At 42.0% G+C, this 23,915-nt stretch overlaps 1 protein-coding gene across 1 annotated transcript in view; it reads right to left on the bottom strand.

The window, feature by feature from the left end:
- The window catches only part of DNAAF9 (dynein axonemal assembly factor 9), a 643,469-nt gene that overhangs the window by 506,306 nt on the left and 113,248 nt on the right, over positions 1-23,915 (bottom strand). Inside the window, exon 9 of the mRNA XM_053704320.1 lies at positions 9,124-9,179. Within this exon, the coding sequence (XP_053560295.1) occupies positions 9,124-9,179 (56 nt within the window). The remainder of the gene's footprint in view (positions 1-9,123; positions 9,180-23,915) is intronic.

Here is a 23,915-nt window from a genome sequence, read left to right on the forward strand (position 1 = left end):
CTTCATCGCTAAGGAACTCTTTGTTCCTCCCTGATGATTGATGTATGCTACAGTCGTGATGTTGTCCGACTGAAATCTGACGAATTTGGCCGCCGCTAGCTGAGGCCATGCCTGGAGCGTGTTGAATATCGCTCTCAGTTCCAAAATGTTTATCGGGAGAAGAGACTCTTCCCGAGACCATAGACCCTGAGCTTTCAGGGAGCCCCAGACCGCACCCCAGCCTAACAGACTGGCGTCGGTCGTTACAATGATCCACTCTGCTCTGTGGAAGCACATTCCCTGAGACAGGTGATCCTTAGACAACCACCAGAGAAGAGAATCTCTGGTTTTCTGGTCCAGTTGGATTTGAGGAGACAAATCTGCATAATCCCCATTCCACTGTTTGAGCATGCACAATTGCAGTGGCCTGAGATGAATTCGATTACCTCCATGCACTGAGCTACAGATGGCCGAGGAATGTAATGGAGAGCTCGGCAAGTACTTAAAAGCTTTAACCTTCTGACATCCGTCAGAAATATTTTAATTTCTACCGAGTCTATTAATGTTCCCAGGAAGGGAACCCTTGTGAGCGGGGACAGAGAACTTTTTTTCGGTGTTCACCTTCCACCCGTGAGACCTTAGAAAGGCCAGAACAATATCCGTATGAGCCTTGGCTCTGGGAAAAGACGACGCCTGTATTAAGATGTCGTCCAGATAAGGTGCTACTGCAATGCACCGCGGTCTTAGTACCGCTAGAAGGGACCCTAGCACTTTTGTGAAAATTCTGGGAGCGGTGGCCAACCCGAAGGGAAGGGCCACAAACTGGTAATGCTTGTCCAGAAAAAGCGAACCTTAGGAACTGATGGTGATCTTTGTAGATAGGAATATGAAGGTACGCATCCTTTAGATCCACGGTAGTCATATATTGACCTTCCTGGATCATTGGTAAGATTGTCCGAATGGTCTCCATTTTGAATGATGGAACTCTGAGGAATTTGTTTAGAATTTTTAGATCCAGGATTGGCCTGAAAGTTCCTTCCTTTTTGGGAACCACAAACAGGTTTGAGTAAAAACCCAGTCCTTGTTCTGTAATTGGAACTGGATATATCACTCCCATCTGGAGTAGATCTTCTACACAGCGTAAGAAGGCCTCTTTCTTTGTCTGGTCTGTAGACGGACGAGAAATGTGGAACCTTCCCCTTGGAGGGGAGTCCTTGAATTCTAGAAGATATCCCCGAGCAACGATCTCTAATGCCCAGGGATCGGGAACATCTCTTGCCCAAGCCTCAGCAAAGAGAGAGAGTCTGCCCCCTACCAGATCCGGTCCCGGATCGGGGGCTACCCCTTCATGCTGCCTTAGTAGCAGCCGCAGGCTTTATGGCCCGTTTACCCTTGTTCCAGCCCTGCAAAGGTTTCCAGGTTGCCCTGGGCTGTGAAGCGTTACCCTCTTGCTTTGCGGTTGCAGAGGTTGAAGCAGGACCGCTCCTGAAGTTGCGAAAGGAACGAAAATTAGCCTTGTTTTTAGCCTTAAAAGGCCTATCTTGCAGGAGGACATGGCCCTTTCCCCCAGTGATATCCGAAATAATCTCTTTCAACTCGGGCCCGAAAACAGAATTTATGTTTACCTGATAAATTTCTTTCTCCTACGGTGTGTCCGGTCCACGGCTTCATCCTTACTTGTGGGAATATTCTCTTCCCCTACAGGAAATGGCAAAGGGAGCACACAGCAAAAACTGTCCATATAGCACCCCCTCTGGCTCCGCCCCCCAGTCATTTGACCGACGGTTAGGAGAAAAAGGAGAAACTATAGGGTGCCGTGGTGACTGTAGTGTACAGAATAAAAATTTTTAAACCTGACTAAAAGCCAGGGTGGGCCGTGGACCGGACACACCGTAGGAGAAAGAAATTTATCAGGTAAACATAAATTCTGTTTTCTCCTACATTGGTGTGTCCGGTCCACGGCTTCATCCTTACTTGTGGGAACCAATACCAAAGCTTTAGGACACGGATGAAGGGAGGGAACAAGTCAGGTTACCTAAACGGAAGGCAACACAGCTTGCAAAACCTTTCTCCCAAAAACAGCCTCCGAAGAAGCATAAGTATCGAATTTGTAAAATTTGGCAAAAGTATGCAGAGAAGACCAAGTCGCTGCCTTACAGATCTGATCAACAGAAGCCTCGTTCATGAAGGCCCATGTGGAAGCCACAGCTCTAGTAGAGTGAGCTGTAATTCGTTCAGGAGGCTGCCGTCCGGCAGTCTCATAAGCCAATCGGATGATGCTTTTCAGCCAAAAGGAAAGAGAGGTAGCAGTAGCTTTCTGCCCTCTCCTCTTACCAGAATAAACGACAAACAAGGATGATGTCTGTCTGAAATCCTTTGTTGCTTCTAAATAGAATTTTAAAGCACGGACCACATCTAGGTTGTGTAACAAACGTTCCTTCTTCGAAACTGGATTCAGACACAGAGAAGGAACAACTATTTCCTGGTTAATATTCCTGTTGGAAACCACTTTTGGAAGAAAACCAGGTTTGGTATGTAAAACGACCTTATCTGTATGGAATACCAGATAGGGTGAAGTACACTGCAAAGCAGACAATTCAGAAACTCTTCTAGCAGAAGAAATAGCAACCAAAAACAGAACTTTCCAAGATAGTAACTTAATATCTATGGAATGTAAAGGTTCAAACGGAACCCCTTGAAGAACTGAAAGAACTAAGTTTAGACTCCATGGAGGAGTCATGGGTCTGTAGACAGGCTTGATTCTGACTAAGGCCTGTACAAATGTCTGTACATCTGGCACTGCTGCCAGACGTTTGTGCAACAAAACAGACAGAGCAGATATCTGTCCTTTTGGAGAACTCGCTGACAACCCTTTATCCAAACCCTCTTGGAGAAAGGAAAGTATCCTAGGAATTTTAATTTTACTCCAAGAGAATCCCTTGGATTCGCACCAACAGATATATTTTTTCCATATCTTATGGTAAATTTTCCTAGTCACAGGTTTTCTGGCTTGGAACAGAGTATCTATAACTGAATCCGAAAACCCACGCTTAGATAAAATCAAGCGTTCAATTTCCAAGCAGTCAGTTGCAGAGAGACTAGATTTGGATGTTCGAATGGACCTTGTACTAGAAGATCCTGTCTCAAAGGTAGCTTCCATATGTCTATATGACATATTCACCAGGTCTGCATACCAAGTCCTGCGTGGCCATGCAGGAGCTATCAGAATCACCGAGGCCTTTTCCTGTTTGATCCTGGCTACAAGCCTGGGAAGGAGAGGGAACGGTGGAAACACATAAGCTAGGTTGAACGACCAAGGCGCCACCAATGCATCCACTAGTGTCGCCTTGGGATCCCTGGATCTGGACCCGTATCGAGGAACCTTGGCGTTCTGGCGAGGCGCCATCAGATCCATGTCTGGAATGCCCCATAGTGGAGTTAACTGGGCAAAGACCTCCGTGTGGAGTTCCCACTCCCCCGGATGGAAAGTCTGACGACTCAAATAATCCGCCTCCCAGTTGTCTACTCCTGGGATGTGAATTGCAGATAGATGGCAGGAGTGATCCTCCGCCCATTTGATGATCTTGGATACCTCTCTCATCGCCAAGGAACTCTTTGTTCCCCCCTGATGATTGATGTACGCTACAGTCATCATGTTGTCCGACTGAAATCTTATGAATCTGGCCTTCGCTAGTTGAGGCCAAGCCAGGAGCGCATTGAATATCGCTCTCAGTTCCAAAATGTTTATCGGGAGAAGAGACTCTTCCCGAGACCATAGACCCTGAGCTTTCAGGGAGTCCCAGACCACGCCCCAGCCTAAGAGACTGGCGTCGGTCGTGACAATGACCCACTCTGGTCTGCGGAAACTCATTCCCTGAGACAGGTGATCTTGAGTCAACCACCAGCGCAGTGAGTCTCTGGTTAACTGGTCTACTTGAATCTGGGGAGACAAGTCTGCATAATCCCCATTCCACTGTTTGAGCATGCACAGTTGTAATGGTCTTAGATGAATTCGAGCAAAAGGAACCACGTCCATTGCTGCAACCATTAATCCTATTACCTCCATGCACTATGGAAGGCTGAGGAATAGATTGAAGAACTTGACAAGCGTTTAGAAGCTTTAACTTTCTGACCTCTGTCAGAAAAATCTTCATTTCTACAGAATCTATTATTGTTCCTAGAAAAGGAACCCTTGTGGACGGGGACAGGGAACTCTTTTCTATGTTCACCTTCCACCCGTGAGACCTGAGAAAGGCTAAAACAATGTCTGTATGAGCCTTTGCTTTGGAAAGGGACGACCCTTGGATCAGAATGTCGTCTAGGTAAGGTGCTACAGCAATGCCCCTCGGTCTTAGAACCGCTAGAAGGGACCCTAGCACCTTTCTGAAAATTCTGGGAGCAGTGGCTAAACCGAATGGAAGAGCCACGAACTGGTAATGTTTGTCCAGAAAGGCGAACCTTAGGAACTGATGATGATCTTTGTGGATAGGAATATGCAGGTACGCATCCTTTAAGTCCACGGTAGTCATATATTGACCCTCCTGGATTGTTGGTAAGATCGTCCGAATGGTTTCCATTTTGAATGATGGAACTCTAAGGAATTTGTTTAGAATTTTTAAATCCAGAATTGGCCTGAAAGTTCCCTCTTTTTTGGGAACTACAAACAGGTTTGAGTAAAAACCCAGACCTTGTTCCGCTGTTGGAACTGGGTGTATCACTCCCATCTTTAATAGGTCTCCTACGCAATGTAAGAATGCCTGTCTCTTTATCTGGTCTGAAGATAAGCGAGACATGTGGAACCATCCCCTTGGAGGGAGTTCCTTGAACTCTAGAAGATACCCCTGAGAGACTATTTCTAGTGCCCAGGGAACCGGAACATCTCTTGCCCAAGCCTGAGCAAAGAGAGAAAGTCTGCCCCCTACTAGATCCGGTCCCGGATCGGGGGCTACCCCTTCATGCTGTCTTGGTAGCAGCAGCAGGCTTCTTGGCCTGTTTACCCTTGTTCCAGCCTTGCAATGGTTTCCATGCTGGTTTAGGCTGGGAAGCGTTACCCTCTTGTCTAGAGGCTGCAGAATTTGGAGCCGGTCCGTTCTTGAAATTGCGAAAGGAACGAAAATTAGATTTGTTCTTAGCCTTGAAAGGCCTATCCTGTGGGAGGGCATGGCCCTTTCCCCCAGTGATGTCTGAAATAATCTCCTTCAATTCTGGCCCGAAAAGGGTCTTACCTTTGAAAGGAATAATAAGCAATTTTGTTTTGGACGACACATCCGCCGACCAAGATTTTAGCCAAAGCGCCCTGCGCGCCACTATTGCAAAACCTGAATTTTTCGCCGCTAATTTTGCCAGTTGAAAAGCGGCATCCAAAATAAAGGAATTAACCAACTTTAGTGCGTGAATTCTGTCCATGACTTCATCATATGGAGTCTCCTTTTGGAGCGAATTTTCTAGTTCCTCGAACCAAAAAGACGCCGCCGTGGTGACAGGAATAATGCACGAAATCGGTTGAAGAAGGAAACCTTGCTGAACAAATATCTTTTTAAGCAATCCTTCCAATTTTTTATCCATAGGATCTTTGAAAGCACAACTGTCCTCAATAGGAATAGTTGTGCGCTTGGCTAACGTTGAAACCGCCCCCTCTACCTTAGGGACCGTTTGCCATGCGTCCCTTCTGGGGTCGACAATGGGGAACATTTTCTTAAATATAGGAGGGGGAACAAAAGGTACACCTGGCTTCTCCCACTCCTTAGTCACTATGTCCGCAACCCTCTTGGGTATCGGAAAAGCATCAGCGTGCACTGGGACCTCTAAGAATTTGTCCATTTTGCACAATTTCTCTGGAATCACCAAAGAATCGCAATCATTAAGAGTAGCTAGCACCTCCTTAAGTAGGGCGCGGAGATGTTCTAGCTTAAATTTAAATGCCACAATATCAGGTGCTGCCTGCTGAGAAATTTTTCCTGAATCAGAAATTTCTCCCTCAGACAGACCCTCCCTCTCTGCCAACTCAGATTGATGTGAGGATATAACAGATAAATTATCGTCAGCGCCAACTTGCTCATCCTCTGTATTTAAAACTGAGCAATCACGCTTTCTGGGAAATGCTGGCAGTTTGGATAAAAGATTTGCGATAGAATTATCCATTACTGCTGTTAATTGCTGCATTGTAACAAGCATTGGCGCGCTAGATGTACTAGGTATCGCCTGTGCGGGCAAAACTGGTGTTGACACAGAAGGAGAGGATGATGAACTATCCCCACTACCTTCATTTGAAGAATCATCTTGGGCAACCTTATTAAATGTGACAGTACTGTCCTTACTCTGTTTGGACGCCATGGCACAATTTGCACAAACATTTAAAGGGGGAACCACCTTGGCCTCCATACACACAGAACATATGCTATCTGAAGGTACAGACATGTTAGGCAGATTTAGGCAGGCTATTAATGCAATAAAAACGATTTTACACAAAACCGTTACTGTCTCTTTAAATAATAAAATGAACACACTTTATTTCTGAATGTTCAAAAAACTATGAAGGAAATATCCGATCTTTATAAAATTTACACCCCAGTGTCTTAATGCTTTGAAAGTATTGCACACCAAATATGAAGTCTCTAAACCCTTAAATAAGCAAACCGGAGCTAATAGTTCAATTAACCGGTTTAAACACACTACAGTCCCTGCCACAGACTTTGCTGCGGCTTTTACCTTCCTTAGGGGTTATTCACCACAGAAATAAGCCTTCCGGAGTCCGTTTCTCAGCCACAGGACCCTCTCACATGAAGCTGCATGCACTGCCTTTAGAAGTAACTGCCAACTGAGGCGCGAAAATGAGGCCTCCTCCCTCTGCATACCAGAGTGAAGGGGACTTTCTGACTAGATTAGGCGTCTAAACAAATGCCAAGCATAATTAAAACGTTCCCAAAAGTGTTTCCAAGTTCATAAAACACTCCAAATGTCATAAAAATATGATATAAGCAAATCGATTTAGCCCACAATAGTGTCAACCAGCATAGAGCCCAATTTATAAGCCTTTAATCTGTTACTGAGTCTAAGAAAATGGCTTACCGGTCCCATAAGGGAAAACTGACAGTCTTCTAGCATTACTATGTGTTGTTAGAAAAGAGACTGGTCATACCTGAAGCAGATAAGTCTGCAAACTGTTACCCCCAACTGAAGTTCTCTGGTTTCAACAGTCCTGCGTGGTAACAGCAATGGATTTTAGTTACTGGTGCTAAAATCATACTCCTCTTTTAACAGAACTCTTCATCACTTTCTGTTGTAAATAGTACAAACTGGCACTATTTTAAAATAACAATTAACACCACATACTCTTTACCATCCCCGTGGAGATGCTACTTGTTCAGAGCAGGCAAAGAGAATGACTGGGGGGGCGGAGCCAGAGGGGGGGCTATATGGACAGCTTTTGCTGTGTGCTCCCTTTGCCATTTCCTGTAGGGGAAGAGAATATTCCCACAAGTAAGGATGAAGCCGTGGACCGGACACACCAATGTAGGAGAAAAGGGTCTTTCCCTTGAAAGGAATATTCAGTAATTTTGTTTTGGACGACACGTCAGCCGACCATTATTTGAGCCAAAGCGCTCTGTGCGCCATGATGGCAAAACCGGAATTTTTCGCCGCTAACTTAGCTAATTGCAAAGCGGCATCTGTGATAAAAGAATTAGCCAGTTTTAGAGCATTAATTCTATCCATGACTTCGTCATATGAAGTCTCCCTCTGGAGCGACTCCTCCAGCGCCTCAAACCAAAAAGCCGCTGCAGTAGTTACAGGAATAATGCAGGCAATAGGTTGGAGAAGGAAACTTTGTTGAACAAATATTTTCTTTAGTAAACCTTCTAATTTTTTATCCATAGGATCTTTGAAAGCACAACTGTCTTCAATTGGTATGGTTGTGCGCTTGGCTAGTGTTGAAACTGCCCCCTCTACCTTAGGGACCGTCTGCCACGTGTCCCGCCTGGGATCAGTTAGGGGGAACAAGGAACAAGAAACAAGGGGGGTAACAAACAAAAAGTAAAACAACACATAGAAACACCCAGCACTCACCAGCTAGTTCACAGCTAAGATAAAATCACAGCTGGTGAGTGCTGGGTGTTTCTATGTGTTGTATTACTTTTTGTTTGTAATCCCCCTTGTTTCTTGCACCCATTTCGGACTGGGGTTAACTGCCTGTGGGTTTGGTGACATCACAGCTTTTTTGGAGTGCTATTTAGCACCCAGGGCTGGATGTTGCTGAGTCACAGGATGTGTACCTGGTCCGGTCTTGGAGTGCAGTTCCCTTCCATGTTTTGTATTTTCTCTGGGTGATTACATCCACCTGGGCACCCCTTCTTTGTTCTCAGTCTGTTTGGCTTTGTGAGCTCGCATGATGGTGTGGCTGTGTTAGGGACTCAGGCAGTGGAAAGGACCTTGACGTGGTGCCTGAGCTTTCCCATTTGGCCAGATGCGGTAACTAACCTTTCCAGTTGTGATTTTATCTTAGCTGTGAGCTAGCTGGTGAGTGCTGGGTGTTTCTATGTGTTTATATATATATATATATACACATATATATATATATACACACATATATATATATATATATATATATATATATATATATATATACACACACACACACATATACATACTATATATACACATACACACACACATATATCAAGGCTGCCTCCTTCTGAGAATTTCTTATGTCTAAGTTTGACAGTTGGCTGGTGCATCCAATAGGGGACGCACCATACGCCCAATGTAAACTACAGCCTGCACGCTCCTGTGCTGGTAATTTAAAGCCACATCCGAACTGTGCAAGTGAATCACTACAGTAAAGCAGACTCACTGTTTAAGCAGTGCTAAAAGCGTAGGAAACTATTGGATGCACCAGCCACCACCTGTCAAACTCAGACATAAGATATTTTCAGAAGGAGGCAGCCTTGAAGCAGGTAACGGAGCTACATAAAAAAAAAAGTTAAATTATAATGGATATATTGATTTTTGTATTCAAAATACTGACATAAAAATGTTTATATTTATTAGTAGATTCATATTGTGTCAAATCATGTATGTGAAAAGATTGTGTTCTAAAATGTATTCAAAGTAATTTGTCATTTATTTATAACAGAGGTCATATAATACCTGTTATCTGTAATATGGCTTGAAAGCATCCCATGGCTGAAATAACTTCTGAATGGCTGCAAATATAAAGAGATGTATGAGAGGTCAACTAGAAAAGACTATTATATATTAATTGATGATGATTGTACTACAGATTCAATTAATTGAATCTCAAGAACTATTAAGGCAGCACATTTTAAATAAAGTTCAAAGCATTCTGTCAATATCCTTAGAAAAAAGTTTCTAGTTATAAATTATAATCGTAAGTGAAAACCTTCAACTTAAACATAACATAAACGTGAACCTGATGCAGATATGCGAGGGCACAAAGCATATTTTGCATGTTTATCAGCACTCAGAGCATGTGGCCTACGGCTGCAGGCTGTATGCGCGTTAGGTTACCACTCTTATAATGATAAGCAATTTTGTTTAAATGCGTGTATTATGCAGAAACGTCATTAAAATTATTTCAAATGCACTATAGGTTTCTTTGGCAAAAATAATTTATGTAAGATCTTACCTGATAAATTCATTTTTTTTCATATTGGCAAGAGTCCATGAGCTAGTGACGTATGAGATTTACAATCCTACCAAGAGGGGCAAAGTTTCTCAAACCTCAAAATGCCTATAAATACACCCCTCACCACACCCACAATTCAGTTTAACGAATAGCCAAGAAGTGGGGTGATAAAGAAAGGAGTAAAAAAACATCAACAAAGGAATTTGGAAATAATTGTGCTTTATACAAAAAAATTATAACCACCATAAAAAGGGTGGGCCTCATGGACTCTTGCCAATATGAAAGAAATTAATTTATCAGGTAAGTTCTTACCTAAATTATGTTTTCTTTCATGTAATTGGCAAAAGTCCATGAAGTAGTGATGTATGGGATAGCAATACCCAAGATGTGGAACTCCACTCAAAAGTCACTAGAGAGGGAGGGATAAAAATAAAAACAGCCATTTTCCGCTGAAAAAATTAATCCACAACCCAAAATAGAAGTTTATTCTCATAAATGAAAGGAAAAAACTTAAATCAAAAGCAGAAGAATCAAACTGAAACAGCTGTCTGAAGAACTTTTTTACCAAAAACTGCTTCCGAAGAAGCAAATACATCAAAATGGTAGAATTTAGTAAATGTATGCAAAGAAGACCAAGTAGCAGCTTTGCAAATCTGATCATCTGAAGCTTCATTCTTAAAAGCCCAGGAAGTGGAAACTGATCTAGTAGAATGAGCTGTAATTCTCTGAGGCGGAGCTTGACCCGACTCCAAATAGGCTTGATGAGTCAAAAAGCTTTAACCACGAAGCCAAAGAAACGGCAGAAGCCTTCTGACCTTTCCTAGAACCAGAAAAGATAACAAATAGACTAGAAGTCTTCCTGAAATCTTTAGTAGCTTCAACATAATATTTCAGAGCTCTCACCACATCAAAAGAATGTAAGGATCTCTCCAAAGAATTCTTAGGATTAGGATACAAGGAAGGAACAACAATTTCTCTATTAATGTTGTCAGAATTCACAACCTTAGGTAAGAATTTAAATCAAGTCCGCAAAACTGCCTTATCCTGATGAAAAAAATCAGAAAAGGAGATTCACATAAGAGAGCGGATAATTCAGAAACTCTTCTAGCAGAAGAGATTGCCAAAATAAATAACTAGAGCTGCAACAACTAATCGGCATAATCGATAATCGATTATGAAAATAGTTGTCAACAAATCTCATAATCGATTAGTTGGTTTGCAATTAGTTGGTCTGTGCACAGCACCAGCTGCTTTAATCCAATGAGCTCCTGCACATGGTATTTTGTTTTATGGTTATGCCCTTAGCCTAAAGGACGTCTTCATTTTACTTTTCACTTTTTCAGGACACTATAAGTTTCTTTTTAAGTTTACAACTACTCCCGTCTTATCTGCAACCCAGAAATAATAGGAGGAGTCATTTGGATTGTTTATATTAAATCAGGTGATTTGGGACTATGCTTTGTATGATACAGTGCAGAGCTTATTATTTACACCAAGCCCTAGATTGATGGCATTTGTTATATGAATTGATGCCACTATTACCTTTTTGCACAATTTTTAGCAGATCGCTTGCTATTGCTGATTATATATACACTCTATAGATAAATGTGTAAGGCTGTGTCCTGTTCCTAATATATTGGGGCGAATTTATCAATGTCTGTCCGAAATGATATGCTGTAGCGTTTCATGTCCGACAGACATTGCTGAATGCCAACAGCATACGCTGTCGGCATTAAAAATTGCACAAGCAGTTCACCATAACTGCTGGTGCAATGCCGCCCCTTCAGATTTGTGCCCAATCGGCTGCTAGCAGGGGGTGTCAATCAGCCCGATCGTATAGGATCGGACGGATTGCAGACCGCAGCCTCAGAGGCAGCGGACCAGTTATGGAGCAGCAGTCTTAAGACCGCTGCTTCATAACTGCTGTTTCCGGCGAGCCAATTTTAATTAATTGGAATATGTACCAAATTCAACCTCTGTAAGTATATATGTGTTATTTTATGAGTCAACTAGATATTTTTCCCCTAACATTATAGCTGGTTGTTTACCATTGCATATATATCCAAGATATTTTTATGTCAGAATGAAGTTCAGGCTTACTTTGTTAAGAAGCCCCTTGCATTGGTGGTGCTAACAAATATAAATAGCCCACCTTGGTGAAATTGACAAAACCCTACTTTATGCATCTCAGGTACCTCAACACCATCTGAGCACCTCTCCTCTGCTGCAGGAAAATTGCTTGCAAAAAAAGAGCCAGCCTCAGCCAGGAGCATGTTGGTATGTTAACATTTTTGCATTTCAATGCAAAGTTTCTGAAAGAGTGAACAACAATGTTATAAACAGTGTCAGTTCACCTCTTACTAGTTCCATCTATTTTCAAACAAAGAGTTTGTGGATTTGTTTTGCTTATTTATAAAAATTTGTTCTGCTGCTTAAAAAATTGGACCAACAGTTCTGTTAAAGTAAAGTTGTAAAGTTTTAGTCTGAAGCTTATATTTATAACACTCAGTATGTGGATTTTATTTTAAATATAGGAAAAAATGATTTATTTATTTTTTATCCGATTAGTCGATTAATTGAAAAAATAATCGGCCGACTAATTGATTATGAAAATAATCGTTAGTTGCAGCCCTAGAAACAACACTTTCCGAGAAAGTAGTTTAATGTCCAAAGAATGCATAGGCTCAAACGGAGGAGCCTGTAAAGCCTTCAAAACCAAATTAAGACTCCAAGGAGGAGAGATTGACTTAAAGCCTGTACAAAACAGTGAATATCAGGAAGCTTAACAATTTTTCTGTGGAATAAAACAGAAAAAGCAGAGATTTGTCCCTTCAAGGAACTTGCAGACAAACCTTTATCCAAACCATCCTGAAGAAACTGTAAAATTCTAGGAATTGTAAAAGAATGCCAAGAGAATTTATGAGAAGAACACCATGAAATGTAAGTCTTCCGAACCTGATAATAAATCTTTCTAGAAACAGATTTACGAGCCTGCAACATAGTATTAATCAGAGTCAGAAAAACCTCTATGACTAAGTACTAATACCAAAACCTGTGAGGCCATGCTGGAGCCACCAGCAACACAAACGGTTGCTCCATGATGATTTAGGAGATCACTCTTGGAAGAAGAACTAGAGGCGGGAAAATATAAGCCGGTTGATAACACCAAGGAAGTGTCAACGCATCCACTGCTTCCGCATGAGGATCCCTGGACCTGGACAAGTACCTGAGAAGTTTCTTGTTTAGATGAGATGCCATCAGATCTATTTCTGGAAGCCCCCACATCTGAACAACTTGAGAAAACACATCTGCGTAGAGAGACCATTATCCCGGATGTAAAGTCTGACGACTGAGGTAATCCGCTTCCCAATTGTCTATACCTGGGATATGAACCACAGAAATTAGACAGGAGCTGGATTCCGCCCAAACAAGTATCCGAGATACTTCTTTCATAGCTTTAGGACTGTGAGTCCCACCCTGATGATTGACATGAGTCACCAAGATCTGAGGGCCTGCTATGGAACATTCTTTGGGCTGGAGGTACATGGGCTTAAGGATACCCAGAGACTGCATGGAAATGTGGAATTTTATATGCTGGACACCCCATGTACTTTCATAACTCTGTCTTATGTCCATGTCACCCTGTATCCATAAATACAGGATGGGTACAGGGTGTGAGTGCCCCTTGTGGGAGCCATTGTGACTCTATAAACCAAGTGGGCATAAAGGACTTAATAGCCAATAAGAGCTGTTCTTATATTCTGTAATAAGATGTATTTTATTTACGTTTCAGATCTGATTGTGTATCAGGAGTCTGTCTGGGTATACTGATTGTGTTCCTGTGTGATTATGTTAACTAGACTGCACAAAATCAGATTGTCTGAGTAAACTTTCTTCCCCAGTTAATCAACTTGATATGTTAATCTGTTTTACCTGTGAATAGACAATTGTTAGAGGTTTGATGTATTGTTCATATTTATTATTTATTTACATATATGCTTTACTGTTTAACCAATGCCCTGTGTAACCTGAAGCCAGGGTGTACAAATGTGTGCTGCGCCTGCTTTTAATGAGTGTTGTCTCAGTTCTGTTCCCCTACATAACTTTAGACTGTAGTCAAAGGAAGATACCAGGAGCTATTGCTCTGGATAAAGGGATGTCAAGGACAAGGGAAGTGTTCTGACGGTACTCATTTGGGGTACCAGGCGGTCCGTCACACCACAGTTGTGATATTGTCTGTCTGAAAGCAAATGAACGGTTCTCTCTTCAACAGAGGCCAAAACTGAAGAGCCCTGAGAATTGCACGGAGTTCTAAAATATTTATTGGTAATCTCGCCTCTTGAGATTTCCAAACCCCTTGTGCTGTCAGAGATCCCAAACAGCTCCCCAACCTGAAAGACTTGCATCTGTTGTGATCACAGTCCAGGTTAGACGAATGAAAGAGGCCCCTAGAATTATACGATGGTGATCTAACCACCAAGTCAGAGAAAGTCGAACATTGGGATTTAAGGATATTAATTGTGATATCCTTGTATAATCCCTGCACCATTGGTTCAGCATACAAAGCTGGAGAGGTCTCATATGAAAACAAGCAAAGGGGATCGCGTCCGATGCTGCAGTCATGAGACCTAAAACTTCCATGCACATAGCTACTGAAGGGAATGACTGAGACTAAAGGTTCCAACAGGCTGCAACCAATTTCAAACGTCTCTTGTCTGTTAGAGATAAAGTCATGGACACTGAATCTATCTGGAAACCTAAAAAGGTTACCTTGTCTGAGGAATCAAATAACTTTTTGGTAATTGGATTCTCCAGTAGTTGACTCGTGTGAGATTCTGCAGAACGTAAAGACTGAGCAAGTACCAAGCTATCGTCCAAATAAGGAAACACTGCAACACCCCGCTCTCTGATTACAGAAAGTAGGACACTGAGAACCTTTGAAAAGATTCTTGGAGCTGTCGCTAGGCCAAAGGGAAGAGCAACAAATTGCTTGTCTAGAAAAGAGAATCTCAGGAAATGATAGCGATATGGATGAATCGGAATATGAAGATATGCATCCTGTAAGTCTACTGTGGACATATAATGCCCTTGCTGAACAAAAGGCAGAATAGACCTTACAGTCACCACTTTGAAAGTTGATACTCTTACATATCGATTCAAAATTTTTAGATCCAAAACTGGTCTGAATGAATTTTATTTCTTTGGGACAATGAATAGATTTGAATAAAACCCCAGACCCTGTTCCTGAAACGGAATTGGCATGATTACCCCAGATAACTCCAGGTCTGAAACACACTTCAGGAAAACCTGAGCCTTTACTAAGTTTGCTGGAATGCGTGAGAGAAAAAAATCTCACAGGAGGTCTTACTCTGAATCCTATTCTGTACCCCTGAGAGACAATATTCTGAATCCAATGATTTTGGACCGAATTGAACCAAAAATCTTTGAAAAATCTTAATCTGCCCCCTACCAGCTGAGCTGAAATAAGGGCCGCACCTTCATGCAGACTTGGGGGTTGGCTTTGATCTCTTAAATGGCTTGGATTTAGTCTAATTTGAAGAAGGCTTCCAGTTGGAAACAGATTCCTTGGGGGAAGAATTAGGTTACTGTTCCTTATTTAGGAACGAAAACGGTTAGAAGCTTTAGATTTACCCTTAGGGTCTTTTATCCTGAGGCAAAAAAACTCCCTCCCCCCCCCCCAGTGACAGTTGAAAATATTGAATCCAACTGAGAACCAAATAATTTATTACCTTGGAAAGAAAGAGATAGCAATCTGGACTTAGAAGTCATATCAGCATTTCAAGATTTAAGCCACAAAGCTCTTCTAAAGACATAGATGTAACATAAATTTTGATGATATCAAAAAATGGCATCACAAATGAAATTATTAGCATGTTGAATCCAGTTAACAATGCTAGACAAATCATGATCCGATACTTGTTGCGCTAAAGTTTCCAACCAAAAAGTTGAAGCAGCTGCAATATCAGCCAAAAAAATTACAGGCCTAAGAAGATGACCTGAATATAAATAAGCTTTCCTTAGATAAGATTCAAGTTTCCTATCTAAAGGATCTTTAAAAGAAGTAATATCTTCCGTAGGTTTAGCAAGAGTAGAGATAGCCCCATCAACTTTGGGGATCTTTTCCCAAAACTCCAATCTAACTGCTGGCAAAGGATACAATTTTTTAAACCTTAAAGAAGGAATAAAAGAAGTACCAGGCCTATTCCATTCCTTAGACAACATATAGCAAATAGCATCAGGAACTGGGAAAACCTCTGGAATAACCCCATGAGGTTTGTAAACAGAATTTAAACGTTTACTAGTTTTAATATCAAGAGGACTAGTCTCCTCAATATCCAATATAATCAACACTTCTTTAACAAAGAACGAATGTACTCTATTTTAAATAAATAAGTAGATTTGTCAGTGTCAATATCTGAGGAAGGATCTTCTGAATCAGATAGATCCTCATCAGAGGAGGATAATTCAGTATGTTGTCGGTCATTTGAAATTTCATCAACTTTATGAGAAGTTTTAAAAGACCTTTACATTTATTAGAAGGCGGGATGGCAGATAAAGCCTACTGAATAGAATCAGCAATACATTCTTATAAATTCACAGGTATATCTTGTACATTAGATGTTAAAAGAACTCCAACAGGCAATGTACTATTACTGATGGACACATTCTCTGCATGTAAAAGTTTAACATGACAACTTATTACAAACCACAGCTGGAGATATAATCTCCACAAGATTACAACAAATGTACTTAGCTTTGGTAGAACTGTTATCAGTCAGCAGGGTTCCAACAGTGATTTCTGAGACAGGATCAGATAGAGACATCTTGCAAATGTAAGAGAAAAAACAACATATAAAGCAAAATGATCAATTTCCTTATATGGCAGTTTCAGGAATGGGGAAAAAATGCAAACGGCATAGCCTTCTGAAAGAGAAAAAAGGCAAGAGGCATATAGGAAACATAATTTATGCTTACCTGATACATTTATTTCTCTTGTAGTGTGTGTTCAGTCCACGGGTCATCCATTACTTATGGGATATATTCTCCTTCCCAACAGGAAGTTGCAAGAGGATCACCCAAGCAGAGCTGCTATATAGCTCCTCCCCTCACATGTCATATCCAGTCATTCGACCGAAACAAGACGAGAAAGGAGAAACCATAGTGTGCAGTGGTGACTGGAGTTATAATTTAAAATTTAGAACCTGCCTCAAAAAGACAGGGCGGGCCGTGGACTGAACACACTACAAGAGAAATAAATTTATCAGGTAAGCATAAATTATGTTTCCTCTTGTTAAGTGTGTTCAGTCCACGGGTCATCCATTACTTATGGGATACCAATACCAAAGCTAAAGTACACGGATGATGGGAGGGACAAGGCAGGAACATTAAACAGAAGGAACCACTGCCTGTAGAACCTTTCTCCCAAAAACAGCCCCCGAAGAAGCAAAAGTGTCAAATTTGTAAAATTTGGAAAAAGTATGAAGTGAAGACCAAGTTGCAGCCTTGCAAATCTGTTCAACAGAGGCCTCATTCTTAAAGGCCCAGGTGGAAGCCACAGCTCTAGTGGAATGAGCTGTAATTCTTTCAGGAGGCTGCTGTCCAGCAGTCTCATAGGCTAAGCGTATTATGCTACGAAGCCAAAAAGAGAGAGAGGTAGCCGAAGCCTTTTGACCTCTCCTCTGTCCAGAGTAAACGACAAACAGAGAAGAAGTTTGTCGAAAATCTTTAGTTGCCTGTAAGTAGAACTTCAGGGCACGGACCACGTCTAGATTATGCAAAAGACGTTCCTTCTTTGAAGAAGGATTAGGACATAACGATGGAACAACAATCTCTTGATTGATATTCCTGTTAGAAACAACCTTAGGTAAAAACCCAGGTTTAGTACGCAGAACTACCTTGTCTGAATGAAAGATCAGATAAGGAGAATCACAATGTAAGGCAGATAACTCAGAGACTCTTCGAGCCGAGGAAATAGCCATCAAAAACAGAACTTTCCAAGATAAAAGCTTAATATCAATGGAATGAAGGGGTTCAAACGGAAAACCCTGAAGAACTTTAAGAATCAAGTTTAAGCTCCACGGAGGAGCAACAGTTTTAAACACAGGCTTAATCCTAGCCAAAGCCTGGACGTCTGGATTCTCTGCCAGACGCTTGTGTAAAAGAATAGACAGAGCAGAAATCTGTCCCTTTAGCAAACTAGCGGATAAGCCCTTTTCTAAACCCTCTTGTAGAAAAGACAATATCCTAGGAATCCTAACCTTACTCCATGAGTAACTCTTGGATTCACACCAATATAAATATTTACGCCATATCTTGTGGTAAATTTTTCTGGTAACAGGTTTCCGAGCCTGTATTAATGTATCAATAACCGAATCCGAAAACCCACGCTTTGATAGAATCAAGCGTTCAATTTCCAAGCAGTCAGCCTCAGAGAAATTAGGTTTGGATGGTTGAAAGGACCCTGGATTAGAAGGTCCTGCCTCAGGGGTAGAGACCATGGTGGACAGGACGACATGTCCACTAGATCTGCATACCAGGTCCTGCGTGGCCACGCAGGCGCTATCAGAATCACCGATGCTCTCTCCTGTTTGATCCTGGCAATCAGTCGAGGTAGCAACGGAAAAGGTGGAAACACATAAGGTATGTTGAAAACCCAAGGGGCTGCTAGTGCATCTACCAGCACCGCACCCGGGTCCCTGGACCTGGATCCGTAACAAGGAAGCTTGGCGTTCTGGCGAGATGCCATGAGATCCAGATCCGGTTTGCCCCAACGACGAATCAGTTGAGCAAATACCTCCGGGTGAAGTTCCCACTCCCCCGGATGAAAGGTCTGTCGACTTAGAAAATCTGCCTCCCAATTCTCCACGCCTGGGATGTAGATCGCTGACAGGTGGCAAGAGTGAGACTCTGCCCAGCTAATTATCTTCCAGACTTCCAACATCGCTAGGGAACTCCTGTTTCCCCCTTGATGATTGATGTAAGCCACAGTCGTGATGTTGTCCGACTGAAATCTGATGAACATCAGTGTTGCTAACTGAGGCCAAGTTAGAAGAGCATTGAATATTGCTCTTAATTCTAGAATGTATATCGGGAGGAGTCTCTCCTCCTGAGTCCACGATCCCTGAGTCTTCAGGGAGTTCCAGACTGCTCCCCAGCCTAGTAGGCTGGCATCTGTTGTTACAATCGTCCAATCTGGTCTGCGAAAAGTCATTCCGTTGGACAGATGAACCCGTGACAACCACCAGAGAAGAGAATCTCTGGTCTCCTGGTCCAGATTTAGCAAAGGGGATAGATCTGAGTAATCCCCGTTCCATTGACTTAGCATGCATAGTTGCAGCGGTCTGAGATGTAGGCGCGCAAATGGCACTATGTCCATTGCCGCGACCATTAAGCCAATTACTTCCATGCACTGAGTTACTGATGGGCTTGGAATGGAGTGAAGGACACGGCAAGCATTGAGAATCTTTGATAACCTGGACTCCGTCAGGTAAATCTTCATCTCTACAGAATCTATAAGAGTCCCTAGAAAAGGGACCCTTGTGAGTGGTAACAGAGAACTCTTCTCCACGTTCACTTTCCACCCATGCGACCTCAGAAATGCTAGAACTATCTCTGTATGAGACTTTGCATTCTGAAAACTTGACGCTTGTATCAGAATGTCGTCTAGGTACGGAGCCACCGCTATGCCTCGTGGTCTTAGTACCGCCAGAAGTGAGCCCAGAACCTTTGTAAAAATTCTCGGGGCCGTAGCTAACCCGAAGGGAAGAGCTACAAACTGGTAATGCCCGTCTAGAAAGGCAAACCTTAGGTACCGATAATGATCTTTGTGAATCGGTATGTGAAGGTAGGCATCCTTTAAGTCCACTGTGGTCATATATTGACCCTCTTGGATCATGGGTAGGATGGTCCGAATGGTTTCCATCTTGAACGACGGAACCCTTAGGAATTTGTTTAAGATCTTTAAGTCTAAGATTGGTCTGAAAGTTCCCTCTTTCTTGGGAACCACAAACAGATTTGAATAAAACCCTTGCCCCTGTTCCGTTCGCGGAACTGGGTGGATCACTCCCATCACTAAGAGGTCTTGTACACATTGTAGAAATGCCTCTTTCTTTACTAGGTTTGTTGATAACCTTGACAGATGAAACCTCCCTTGTGGAGGAGAAGTTTTGAAATCCAGAAGGTATCCCTGAGATATAATCTCCAACGTCCAGGGATCCTGTACATCTCTTGCCCAAGCCTGGGCGAAGAGAGAAAGTCTGCCCCCCACTAGATCCGTCTCCGGAAAGGGGGCCCTGTCTTCATGCTGTCTTAGGGGCGGAAGTAGGCTTTCTGGCCTGCTTGCCCTTGTTCCATGACTGGTTGCCTTTCCAACCCTGTCCGTAACGAGCAGTAGTTCCTTCCTGTTTTGGAGCGGAGGAAGTTGATGCTGCTCCTGCCTTGAAATTACGAAAGGCACGAAAATTAGACTGTTTGGCCTTTGATTTGGCCCTGTCCTGAGGAAGGGAGTGGCCCTTACCTCCAGTAATGTCAGCAATAATTTCCTTCAAGCCGGGCCCGAATAAGGTCTGCCCTTTGAAAGGAATATTCAGTAGTTTAGACTTAGAAGTTACATCTGCTGACCAGGATTTAAGCCATAGCGCTCTGCGCGCCTGTATGGCGAATCCGGAATTCTTAGCCGTAAGTTTGGTTAAATGCACTACGGCATCCGAAACAAACGCATTAGCCAGCTTAAGGGTTCTAATCTTGCTCAAAGATTCATCCAATGGTGCTGTGCGAATCGCCTCTTCCAGAGACTCAAACCAGAATGCCGCTGCAGCAGTGACAGGCGCAATGCACCTTAGGGACAGTCTGCCATAAGTCTCATGTGGTGGCGTCTATAGGGAACATTTTTCTTAATATCGGAGGAGGGGAAAAAGGCACACCGGGTCTATCCCACTCCTTGCTAATAATCTCTGTAAGCCTCTTTGGTATAGGAAAAACGTCAGTACACACCGGTACCGCATAGTATTTATCCAGCCTACATAATTTCTCTGGGATTGCCACCGTGTCACAATCATTCAGAGCCGCTAACACCTCCCCTAGCAACACGCGGAGGTTCTCAAGCTTAAATTTAAAATTTTAAATTTCTGAATCCGGTCTCCCCGAATCAGAACCGTCACCCACAGAATGAAGCTCTCCGTCCTCATGTTCTGCAAATTGTGACGCAGTATCAGACATGGCTCTCGTGTCATCGGCGCGCTCTGTCCTTAACCCAGAGCTGTCGCGCTTGCCTCTTAACTCGGGCATATTATATAATACTTCTTTCATAACATTAGCCATATCATGTAAAGTGATTTGTAAGGGCCTTGATGTACTTGGCGCCTCAATCTTACGCACCTCCCGAGCGGGAGACTAAGGTACTGACACGTGAGGAGAGTTAGACGGCATAACTTCCCCCTCGTTGTCTGGTGATAATTTCTTTATCGGTACAGATTGACTTTTATTCAAAGTAATATCAATACAATTGGTACACATATTTCTATTGGGCTCCACATCGGCTTTTAAACATAATGAACAAGCAGATTCCTCTGTATCAGACATGTTTAAACAGACTAGCAATGAAGCTAGCAAGCTTGGAAATTACTTCAATAAGTTTACAAGCAATATAAAAAACGCTGCAGCGCTTTTTTTTAAAAAAAACACAATTGAATAACAAAGAACTAGTTCAGTTATAGTCAACAATTCTTTAAATGTATTAATTAGCAGAGGATTGCACCCATTAGCAAAAGGATGATTAACCCCTCAGTACCCAAAACGGATATCAAATTAAGATTTAACGCTTTTATCACAGTCAAACACACTGTCACAGGTCTGCTGTGACTGATTACTTCCCTCAAAAACGAATTTTGAAGATCCCTGAGCTCTCTTGGAAACGTCCTGGATCAAAGAGGAAGAAGCAGGAAGACTGTGCTAGAATTTTAACTGCGCAACAAGGCGCTAAAAAAGGTCCCTCCCACTCCTATTACAACAGTGGGAGACCTGATATAACGGTTTCTATGCAGAAATATACGTTAGCCGTGTGGAAAAAAATCATGCCCAAAAAGATTTATCACCAAAGTAACTCACAAAACGATTAACATGCCAGTAAACGTTTTAAAAAACAACATTTCAGATGCTGTGTAAAGTTATTACTAAGCCTGCTACCAGTCGCTTCTACTGCAGTTAAGGCTCACACATTATATCAGTATTAACATTATTTTTTCAGTCAAATTCTAGTCCCTAGAAAATAACTCTACTGTGCATACATTTATCAGCCTGATACCAGTCACTACTACTGCATTTAAGGCTGTACTTACATCATACGTGTAACAGCAGTGTTTTCTTAGTCAATTCCATTCCCAGAAAATATTGTACTGCACATACCTCATTTGCGGGAGACTCCGCATGCTATTCCCATTTTCTGAAGTTACCCCACTCCTCAGAATGTCGAGAACAGCCAGTGGATCTTAGTTACGCATGCTAAGATCATAGAAAACGCAGGCAGTTTCTTCTTCCAAATACTGCCTGAGATAGAAAAACAGCACACTCCGGTGCCATTTAAAATAACAAACTTTTGATTGAAGAATAATTAAGTAAAAACTCCAGCTCCTCTCGCGACCTCCTTCTTTGTTGAGGGTTGCAAGAGAATGACTGGGTATGACATGTGAGGGGAGGAGCTATATAGCAGCTCTGCTTGGGTGATCCTCTTGCAACTTCCTGTTGGGAAGGAGAATATATCCCATAAGTAATGGATGACCCGTGGACTGAACACACTTAACATGAGAAATGGGGTTTAAAATAATGAAAATATTTGGCGCCAAGTATGACACACAAACAAACGGAGAAAAATTTTGGGCGCTAACAACATCCGGAAATGACACACTCGCGTCATTGAAGATGCAACCTTGTGAAAGGACTCGGCATCGACAAAGATGCCGGAAATGACAAATTTGCGTCATCAAACGTAACTTTGCGGCAAAAAAATTTTGCGCCAAAAATTACGCAATATAGTTTGGCATTTCCCGCCCTAGCGAGCCTAATTCTGCCCGCGAATTTAAAATGACAGTCAACTGAAAAAAAAAGACTATACCCCAGGTAAGAAATACATTTTCCTAAAAAATGCATTTCCCAGATATGAAAATGACAGTCTGCAAAAGGAAATATACTGAAACCTGAATCATGGCAAATATAAGTACAGGCAGTCCCCAGGTTACGAACAAGATAGGTTCTGTACTTTTGTTCTTAAGTTGAATTTGTATGTAAGTTGGAACAGGCACTTTTTTATGTGAAACTCTAGCCAAACATTTTTTTAGTTTTGGATAGCATAGGATAAAGTTTGTTTTGCTATCTGTGCCCCTGTTCAGAAAATTTCCCATCACTTTCTGACCTTGTGACAATTGGATTTTCAGTATTTTGGATTATCCTGGAAAGAAGGATTGTCGATAAAGCTCTATTTTCTCTGTTTGTAAGTACGAGTTGTACTTAAGTCGGATGTCTGTAACCCGGGGACTGCCTGTACAATACATATATTTAGAACTTTATATAAATACATAAAGTGCCAAACCATAGCTAAGAGTGTCTTAAGTAATGAAAATATACTTACCAAAAAACACCCATCCACATATAGCAGATAGCAAAACCAGTACTGAAAAGGTTATCAGTAGAGGTAATGGAATATAAGAGTATATTGTCGATCTGAAAAGGGAGGTAGGAGATGAATCTCTACGACCGATAACAGAAAACCTATTAAATAGATCTCCTGTGAGGAAACCCATTGCATTCAAAAGGTGATACTCCCTTCACATCCCTCTGACATTCACTGTAATCTGAGAGGAATCGGGCTTCAAAATGCTGAGAAGCGCATATCAACGTAGAAATCTAAGCACAAACTTAATTCACCACCTCCATAGGAGGCAAAGTTTGTAAAACTGAATTGTGGGTGTGGTGAGGAGTGTATTTATAGGCATTTTGAGGTTTGGGAAACTTTGCCCATCCTGGTAGGATTGTATATCCCATACGTCACTAACTCATGGACTCTTGCCAATTACATGAAAGAAATAGAGTTAACAAGCATAGCAATATTACTACATTCAACTTCAAAAGTTTACACTAATTTTTAAATTATACTTGTTGGTCCTGAACAAAAGTCTAGAGTGGTCTCCATGCTCTGCCACACCCCTTACTCCCAAGGCAAATTTAATACAATAACTAGTTGTTGCATGTTGTTTGAAACACAGTCACATTCCTGTTATAA

This window comes from Bombina bombina, chromosome 2 (genome assembly GCF_027579735.1).
Source record: "Bombina bombina isolate aBomBom1 chromosome 2, aBomBom1.pri, whole genome shotgun sequence".
Taxonomy (NCBI): domain Eukaryota; kingdom Metazoa; phylum Chordata; class Amphibia; order Anura; family Bombinatoridae; genus Bombina; species Bombina bombina.